We start from the raw sequence: 10,660 nt of genomic DNA on the forward strand, positions 1-10,660 counted from the left end.
CAAATATCATTAGTCATCAGGCATTTTTTTTCTTTACTTTGTGCTTAGATGTCAATTAACATGCACAATTTCTATTTTATACTTATATATTTTATATTGTCAGGTAGACATTATCAAATCATAAGAACATAACTTCAAAATCAGGAAAGACCATAAAATGCATCTCCTAAAGCTCATTAAATTTACAAATAAAGAAACAGAGGCCTAGAGAGAACACTACCAAGATCACAGAGGTAATCCAGGGTATAGCTGAGATTTTAACTGGATAACTTCTGAACCAAATCCAGAGCTACATCTGCTGTACCATACTTATAATGTATCCTCCTTAATTTACTCTCTGCCTCAAGCCTCTCCTCTCTCCAATCCAGCTTCCATAGAAAAAAAAATTGATTTTGCTAAAACACAAGATTATATTACTTCTACTAAAATAACTTCTAACTCCTTAAATCTAGAGCCAAAATATAAACTAAATGTTTCATATTTAAAGCCATTTACCACTTAGTAATACTTGACCTTTTCTCCTGGTTACATAGAACAATCTTACTGTATTCTTCAGTCTTGAAACTTACCTTTTGTTGCTCCTCACATATGATAACCTGTTCTCTAATTCTGGGGTTTGGTACAGGTTGTCTTATGATACACTGTCTCATAAGATCAACTCTTTAAAATCCCAAGATTGCTTTGTAACCGTAGCTCAAATATAACTATCTTTATGAGGTCTTTCCTCATGCCTACACCTTTCAGTGACCCTCCAAAAATGACCTTGCATTGAATTTATATATATATATATGTGTGTGTGTGTGTGTGTGTGTGTGTGTGTGTGTGTGTGTGTGTATATGTGTGTGTGTGTGTATTCATATATGTTGTCTCCTCCAACTGAATGTAATCTTATTGCAAGAATTGTTTCATTTTTCATCCCACTGCCTAGCACAAAACAGGAACCTCATAAATGCTTGTTGATTGGTTGATCAATTGTTTCAAAGTGCACTGTATCTTTGAGTTGGAATTAACTTGAGAGGTCATCTAGTACAATGTTTTATACATGAGTAAACTGTAACTAAGACTGCTACATCAGAGTTAATGGGTAAAAGCAAGGAGAGGTTTATATGGCCACCTAAAAATGTAGGAACTGTTCTATGACCCAATGATTCAGTACTTAGTACATTGCTCGACAGATAGTACATACTTAATAAATTTTAATTTTATTTGTTTCTTACATTAAAATTCCCAAGTATTTCCTTTCATCCCTCACATCCTCATGTTCTCATATTACAGAAAATATCGTGTGTGTGTGTGTGTGTGTGTGTGTGTGTTCTATAGATGTTTCTATTTATCAGTTCTTTCTCTGGAAGAGGACATTCACAGTTAATTTTCAAACAATATTTCAGTTGCTTTATGTAATATTTTATTGGTTCTGCTTATTTCACTCTTCATTATTTCATTTGAGTTTTTCCATGATTTAAAAAAATTAATTACTTAGCTTATTTTTAACATTTAAATATTAAGATATTCATTTAACTCCCTCCATCCCTTTCCCCCATTAAATAAGGCATTATTTGACAAAAAGACACATTTATATATTCAACTATGTCTTATTTCTATTTATTTGTTCTTTCTCTGGAGGTGGACATATACACGTTATCCTCCAAAGAATATTTCTTTTGGTTCTGCTGGTTTCACTCTACATTATTTCATGTTTCCAAAATTTCTTTAATAGCTTGTTTCCCATTTCTTACCATGTAGCAATATTCCATCACAGTCATAATTCAAAACTTTTTGTTTAGTCATTTCCCAATTAATGGGCATATCCTCAATTTCCAGTTTTTGTTACCACAAAGAGATGCTATGCATATTTGAAAACATAAAGTTTCTTTTCCTTTTCCCCTCATTACCTTAGAAAATAGATGTATTGTTGGTATTATAATTCTTTAGGTATAATTCCAAATTACTCTCCCAAATGTTTGAATTAGGTCCTAGTTTTATCATCAGTATATCAGTGTCCTCATTTTTCCCACACTCCCTTCAATATTTGTCATTTTGCCCTTTTATCCTTTTAGCCAATCTGATATGTGTGAGTTGATTACCCAGAGTTATTCTGATTTGCAATCCTCTAATTAGCAATAATTTTGAGTATTATATATAGCTATGTGTAGACTTGATGCCTTTATCCAAAAAATGTCTGTTCATATCTTTTGACCATTTATCAATTGGGGAATGACTCAAATTCAAATATCTTTGACAAAGTTCTCTGCTTATTTGAGATTCTATCATTTTCCACCCAATTTTCTGCCTTCTTTTTAGACTTGGCTACATTAATATTATTTGTACAAAAAATTTAATTCATCATAATCAACCTTATTCATTTTATCTCTTACAATGCTTTCAATCTTTTTATTATTCATAAATTCTTCTATTAATAAATCTGGTAGGTAATAAGTTCTAAGTCCTTATCATCTTCTTATGCTATATCCTTTATGTCTAGGTCATTCATTCATTCATTCATTTTTTATCTTGGTAAATGTTGCAAGATATTGGTTTGTACCTAATTTCTGCCAGACTGTCTTTCAGATTTCCCAACAATCTTGATCAAACAGTAAATTCTTATTCCAAACATCTGATATTTCCTTTTGTTAAGCATAAATTCACTATAATCTTGTACTAATGTATGTTGTATATCTGGTCTGTTCCATTGATAAACCTTCATTTTTCTTAGTCAATACCAGAAAGTTTTGATAATTACTGATTTATTACATGGTTTAAAATTTGCTACTGCTAGATTAAATTTCCATCCTTTAGATTTTTTCATTAATTACTTTGATATTATTGACTTTTTGCTTTTCCAAATGAATGTTATTGTCATTATTTCTAGCTCAATTTTTTGGTAATTTAAATGAGATACTATAGAATAAGGATATTAGGAGGGACTGACATTTCATTTAGAAGTAGATCTACCAATCCACATTCAATTGTTGATTACTATTACTATTTTCCAGTTATTTAAATTTGATATTACTTGTATCAAAAGTGTTTTATAATTATGTTTATGTAGTTCCTGAGTTTAAACATGGCAGGTTTGCTCTTAAGTATTTTATTGTATCTATGGTTATTTTGGATGGGATGTCTCTTACTCACTCTTCTTGCAAGATTTTGTTGATAATATATGATAGATGTTCACTAATTGACACTAATCCCTCTGTTTCTTTTCAAACAGCTTCCTCCAGATATCATAATTGTGGAATTTGAAAGAGCAGTGCCATGAGAAGAGTTTAAAGACAAATAGATACAATTTGGTGGTTACTTCTTGACTATTTCTTTTAAAAATACTCATAACAGTAGGCAATTCTGAAGATAGGGACTTATGTTTGTGGGAGCCACCATCCTGAAAGATTCCCAACTACAGTTTGCCAGTATAAATAAAAGATTCAAAAGAATATTCAAAATGTAAAGTCGAATGGGATGAATTCTATATGAAGGAGAAACAATAAAATTAATGAGAATAAAGAGGAAAATCACATTTCATATTTAAGATAAAGTTGGGGAAGACAATGATGGCAAAATGGGAACCCTAGTAAAAAAAAATCAATATTGGCCTCTAGTTATCTGGTCCAATTTTAGGAAATAATGAAGCACAACTCCTAAGAATAAGAAATTATAGTTTTAGGAAATTAGAATGGGAGGTGTTGAACACTCTCACATAAGAAGTGTTCAAAGCAAAGGTTCAAAGATCAAATTGTTCTAAGGTCATCGATTTTGAGCCAGAAGGGACTCTAAAGGTCATCTAATCCAACACTTATACTTCAAAGATCAGAAAGCTTAATCTAAGAGTGGCTTAAAGATTTTATACAATGGTAAATATAGTGACAGGGCTGGGACTTAAACCTTGATTCTTAAACAACCAATCTAATATTCTCCTGACTACACCCCACTTCAGTCTCTGAGGTCCGTTCCAATTTAGAGATTCTATGGGAAAACAAGGTTACAAATATCTCAGGGATTCGTTTCATAGCTAAAATGGAAATCAATCAGAAACTGCAAGTAGTATAAGAAATAGGGAGTGGTGACCTAGATTCCAGTTTACTCCTGCCTCCATAGTCTGAAGATCACCATGAACCAGTAAAACAGGACCATTAATGTTCAGAATGGCATAAGCAATGAAATCCAAAACAAATCTCCTCTCGAATATCTGCTATTTTTACATAGAAAATATTTCATTTCATACTGATTCTATACTCCCTGACCTACTATATGCTATCCCAGGTGTCTATCTTATATTCAATATTGAGTCTGTGGGAACTTCCAGTATTTATCTAAATTGGGTATCCATTTGTAGCAACTACACTGTTCACAGAAAAGAGTAAATACTTTATCAATATTTGTGGTATTATATTTTTGATATCCCACTTAGAGAGAGGGTGTTTGTGGAATCACTTTAGGATATCATAGGTTCTCTCATCTGAAAAGGAATTCAGGAACCAGAAGAGGAATCCCATCCATATTCATCAATCAGTCATATAGACTCTACCTGAAGACCTATGATGACGAAGAAAGAAGTGACAGATACTGTTTTCTGAAGCAGATCATTCTAAATAGCACTAGTTGTTTTGGGCATCTCCAGTTCTTAGAATCTGTGATTCTTACCCTGTTTCTTGAACCTTAACAAATTCAGAAATAGAAGATAGCTTATAAATTTCCTAGTTAAGAATTGTCATCTTATAAAATGGAAAAAATATAGAGAGGTTTTGTGACTTTTCCAAACTGATACAGGTGGTAAGATAGGACTAGATTTTTTATAATATTTACTTTATTTACAACCTTTTGGTTGATAAGTATCAAGTAATGCCCTGGAGTTTCTCACAGCCTTCACTGATGGGTAAGTGTTGTGGTGTGGAAAGGAAAGAAAGATTCATTTATTTAAATTCAACCAATAAGCATTTATTAAATGACTTTTATGTTCCAGGCACTCTGGTAACTGGATTTATAAGTGCAAAACAATTTAAACAAACCCTATTTGCGATGACCTTACATTTATATTGACTTAATAATGTTTTTTTGGTTAATGAAAAAAGCACCTTACTTTGCTCCTAACTCTTTTCCCACTAAAAAAAAGAATTTAAAATAAATCTTCATAACAAATATGTATAGATAATCAAAGAAACTCATTAAGATAAATATATATGTAAATATGTATATAATATATATGTCTGTAGTGTGAATATATATGTAAATACATGTTCATAGATAGATGATAGATTGAGTCAGAGAGAGAGAGAATTAAGAAAATCGTGGAATTGTTCTCTTGGTTCTGTAGAACTCACTCTGCATTGGTTCAAATATCATTACATAGAAACCTTTTCCTTCAGAATTTCTTACAATACTAGGGCATTTAAGCACACCCATATGTCATACTATTTTCAGAAGTCCCTCCCTTAGTAGATAATTGTTTTACATAACAAAAAGAATTGCTACAAAGTGATCAAAATTCTTCTATTTCCAACATAAGAAAATTTATGTTGAGCATACACATGTACAAAATCCATATGCCAAAAATCTATTCATACAAAAACATGTTATTAGCTGCTCTTTTGTTTTTTTGTACATATGGATGTTTTCTATTTTTAAATCTTTGTACTTTAGATATAGTACTTATGTCACTGGGACAAAAGCTATTCAATTTAATAACTTATATTTCCAATATTTTTCTATCTTTCACAACAGGTTACTGAATAAAATCTCTCTCTACCACAAAATGCAAACGTATTCTTCTATTCAAGCATGAGGAAAAAAAGAGAGCAAAATGGTCACAGTATGGCATCATATCTGTAGTGGCATCAATGTGGAGATCTGTAATTGTATCAGGGTGGAGAATTTCCATCATGTATAACAACCTATCTGATACTTAAATAAATAAATATTAAAGTGTTGATTGAGACATTCTAAGGTTCAGTGACTTGCCCAGAATCATCATATATCTAGTAAGCAAAAGATAATTCAAAAATAATTTTTAAAAACAATTCCAGTACTATATCAATTGTGCCATGTTTTCATTCATTATTGTATTAAAATAATGAAAATCTCTCTGAGTCTCAGTCCAAATGCAGAAAGCTTCTTAAATATTCATTCTTCTGTTGATGAGAGTGCAAAAGTGCTCTCATGCTACTGTCTCTTATGCATTTGTCTGAAAGCTAATTAGGTATAACTTCATTTAAACAGAAATTTCTCTTAAACAATACTTTAAATGTATAGTCATCACCTACAGGATCTTTATTATAATAAAAGATTTATACAAATATAGGTTTTTTATAACAGTTTTAAAACATTTTTAAAATTTCTAAGGCTCAGAATGATTACCCTTGTTTTCTCCTCTTTGAGATTGGCACTTGAGATTATTTCTACATCCTATTCCAAAGATGTTCCCTCAACTCAGGTTTAGTGATGAAAATGATGACTCTATGAGCCATGTTGGATAAAAGAGGGTTTCCACCAAGGTTACTTTGATGACCTCATCTCAGTCAGTTGAAAAGTAAGGAGATAGATTAGTCTGTCTCAAGGAAACTTCTGGCAAAAAGTATTTACTACTCTATCCCGAATCTGTTTGGTTTTTACCCCATAGATGATGGGGTTCAGCATTGGGGGAACTAGGAGGTAAACATTGGCCAACATTACATGGACTGCTTGAGGTACATGATGGCCAAAACGATGGGATAGAAAGGTAAAAAGGGCAGGTATATACAAGGCCAGAATAACACAGATATGTGAGGCACATGTACCAAATGCCTTGAGTCGGGCATCCCCTGAGGGCAGGCGTAATACAGCCTGCAGGATCATGATATAGGATATAGCGATGATTATGATATCAAAACCAACTACAGAGAAGGCCACGAAAAGTCCATATCCACGATTTGCTCTGGTATCTGCACATACAAGTTTTAGAACAGCCATATGTTCACAATATGATTGAGGAATGATTCTGTTATGGCAAAAGGGCTTCCAAGTGACCATAAAACAGAATGGGCTTACCCACAACACACCTCTTACCATCACTGCCGCCCCTAATTTGGCTACTACTGAGGGAGACAGGATAGTTGAATGACGGAGTGGGAAACAGATGGCCACATAACGATCCAGGGCCATTGCCATGAGAATCCCTGACTCCACAGAAGAGAAAGTATGGATGAAGAAAACCTGAGTGAGGCAGGCATGATACTCAATTTTACAAGAACCAAACCATAAGATTCCCAGCATCTTGGGAAGGGTGGAAGAGGACAGAACTAAGTCATTGAAAGCTAACATTGCCAGGAAGAGGTACATGGGCTCATGGAGGGTGTGGTCAGTACGTATCACATGAAGTATTATGATATTTCCCACCATGGCCACAGCATACATGGCACAAAATGGGAAGGCAATCCAGAACTGGGCTTTTTCCAATCCTGGGATTCCAAGAAGGATGAAAAAAGGAGGATGGAGAGAGTTGTTCCCAGATGTTGGCAAGATGAGATCCTTTCTGCATGCCATGCTTTGCAAAGGAACTCTTTCTGTCTTTACCTGTTAGGGAAAAAAATTCTAATCAAGTAAACTAAACTATGAACATTGATTATATTTTGAGAAATTGAGAAAGTTGTATGAAATTATGAACAGATTGAGAGCATGCAAAGAAAGTAGGGTAATAAAGAAAATGAGGCCTCTGAAGAATAAATTCACCTATTTTAATAAAGGATTCTTTTATTAAAACACTTGAAAATAAATAGTACAAAAGAGGAAATTGTGCCTATTGTTGGATCATGTAAGTAAAACTAAGCCATGCCCATCACTTTGTAGACACAACCACACACGTATAAAATGATATCATCAAATATAATTGTAAAATTAGACCATTTTCTTCTAATGGTCACCTTTTGGTAATTTTTATGAAGGGGTTAGATAACTGACTTATTAACTCAATGGATCTTATACTATGGATTATTTGCTATCTTTTTTTTAAACCCTTACCTTCTCTCTTGGAGTCATTACTGTGTATTGGCTCCAAGACAGAAGAGTGGTAAGGGTAGGCAATGGGGGTCAAGTGACTTGCCCAGGGTCACACAGCTGGGAAGTGGTTGAGGCCAGATTTGAACCTAGGACCTCCTATCTCTAGGCCTGGCTCTCAATCCACTGAGCTACCCAGCGGTCCTCTTCATTTGCTGTCGTATTGCTATTCAGTTATTTTTCAGTCATGTTCAATTCTTCATGACCCTATTTTAGGATTTCTTGGAAAAAATATTGAAATGGTTTGCCATTTCTTTCTCTAGCTCATTTCACAGATAAGAAAACTGAGGCAAATGGGGTTAAATTATTTGACCAGGATCATACAGCAAGGAATTATTTCTGCCCATATTTGAAGGAAGATGTCTTCATAACCCCAGGTCTGGATGTGCTGACTTCTTAACTCCAGGTCTGGATGTACTCTTTTTGTCACTTTTCAGAAGTTTCTTTATGAAATTAAATGTCATCTCTTTAAAAACTGCCCCTTTCTGTAAGATTTTGTCAAAGGCTTTATTTTTTCTTGTCTTTTTTCAAAGTTATGTTTGAATCCTCTACATAGTTTCTATAACCTTTGTAAAAAATGCAGTGAAAATAGACATATTGCTCTAATATATTTTGGTGTGGATAATACAGAGGTGAAAAGGAAAATCAAATGGTAGAGAATAAAAGTTACCCCATGGAAATGAATGGTATGTCTTTTTCACTTCAAGATTTCTTTTTTACCTTTTTCATGAATTCTTTGCCATAAATTTATATTCTTCCTGTAAAATTTGACCAGAGGCTCTTTCCCTTCTAGAAACAGATTTTGTCTTCAAGCATATCTCGCTACAACATATCCAATAATTGTTTATCTACCCTCTTTCTAAACATCTCTCTCTAAACTAACAAACTCTCAAGAAATCTATTCCATTTTTGCATAGATCAATTGTAAGGAAAAATTTCCCCTTGATAACAACATTAAATTTCATTTTCTTGATTTTAAGTAGTTTTTCCCTATGGAAAACTATTTGATGAATCCCTGTACAAGCATAATATAGAGGATATTTAAAGATAAATTGAAAAATCAGACACTAGACTATCTTAAAATTTCTTGTGCTTTAAGGATCAGTTTCTGACTTCAAAGTCATTGGACATTTTGCCAAGTAATTATATTATCATAGAATTAGAAGATATTTTAGATAATATCAAGTCCAACCTCCTCACTTTCCAGATGAAGAAACTGAGGACCAGAATGTTAAGGTGACTTATCAAAGATCACATTGTTATAAATGGAACAGCCAAGATTGGTATCCAAACTTCTGGCTGTAACTCCAACTTTTGTATTTATAACACCTTGGAAAAGACTTCTTTATTCCAGATTACCATCAATCCTGCCCACTGGTTACCATTTTTTATTAAATCAACACATTCTCAAGTCCTTCATCCCTGTGGTCAACAAATATATTAACTAAAAGTAAACTTAGAATCATATAAAGTTGCCTAAAGCACTAAGAATCTAAGGGACTTACTATAGATCACCTATGTAGTATATGTCATTAAGTGAAACTTGGAGAAATATTTAAGGACTCCACAGCTTACTATTTCATACACCATGCTACAATTTAAGAATGGAAATCATACATCAGGTGCCGCTAAGAATTTTTAGAGGGATGTTCCTCACTGGCCATTCATTTTAATAAAATCATGTCTGATGACCCCTTCCCCAAACATTTGGTGGAACAAAACTGAAAAGTCTCAGGGGACTGCAGAGGCCATATAATACAACCCATTCTTGATCAAGAATCCTATCTGCAAAATACCTTCCAGGTAGCACAATGTTATTTTTACAGAAAAGTATATACTTATGCTTAGTTCTTTTGGTTCTCTCATTGAATCTTTATAGAACATGTGTGAGTCAGGCAGTAAAGCAGAAGATGGGTTATTATTACCATTCCATGAATGAGGAAAATGAGATTTAGGATGTTTTCAGTAAAATGCAGGTGACTTCCTGAAAGTTTTCATATCTAAGCAACAAAGGGGCTACTCAGATTAAGCTCTGCCCCCCCTAGTCTCTGGACAAAACTCTACAAAAGAATCACTCTCATGGTCAATCCATGAAAGTCAGATTTGACGTGGTTACCTCCTCAAAAAGAGTTTCTTTGCAGATAACTCCTCTGGATTCTTAATCATGTTCTTTCAGCCAGGCAATGACAAGTATTTCTGATGATCAGTGGCTGTACTCAACCTCAACACGATTTCCTATGTCTGTTTTTTTTCACCCTTCTATACTTCACAATAATCATTTCTAATAACTTAGCTATTTTCCGATGACCCCAACCCAGCTCTCATTCTTGAATCCTGTTAGGGTCAGTAACACTTCATTTGGCCTCACCCTTCCCCCAAGTTCTCTCTTCAGCTATTTCTTATTGCGGTAACAAATGAAAACATTGTCAATTTAGTTTATTTTTAGTGTTAATATAATAGTAGTAGTGTAACTAATACTAGTAGCATGAGCAGGAGTAGCATCATAGTAGGAGGTAGAGAAAGAACTAACATTTACATAATGTTTTATGGTTTAGAAAGCACTTTATATATTTTATTTCATTTGATTGCTTGAGTATTAGACCTCTTTCTTTCTTTTACTAGGACCTTCCATGCCAAG

The 10,660-nt window shown here is 33.5% G+C and overlaps 1 protein-coding gene across 1 annotated transcript; it reads right to left on the reverse strand.

The window, feature by feature from the left end:
- Window positions 1–6,543: 6,543 nt before the first annotated feature.
- Window positions 6,544–7,512, reverse strand: LOC123241176 (olfactory receptor 52R1-like). Its single transcript, XM_044668880.1, has one exon. The coding sequence runs from the start codon at window positions 7,510–7,512 to the stop codon at window positions 6,544–6,546; it is 969 nt and encodes a 322-aa protein (XP_044524815.1).
- Window positions 7,513–10,660: the final 3,148 nt, after the last annotated feature.

Source organism: Gracilinanus agilis, chromosome 3 (genome assembly GCF_016433145.1).
Source record: "Gracilinanus agilis isolate LMUSP501 chromosome 3, AgileGrace, whole genome shotgun sequence".
NCBI classification, from domain to species: domain Eukaryota; kingdom Metazoa; phylum Chordata; class Mammalia; order Didelphimorphia; family Didelphidae; genus Gracilinanus; species Gracilinanus agilis.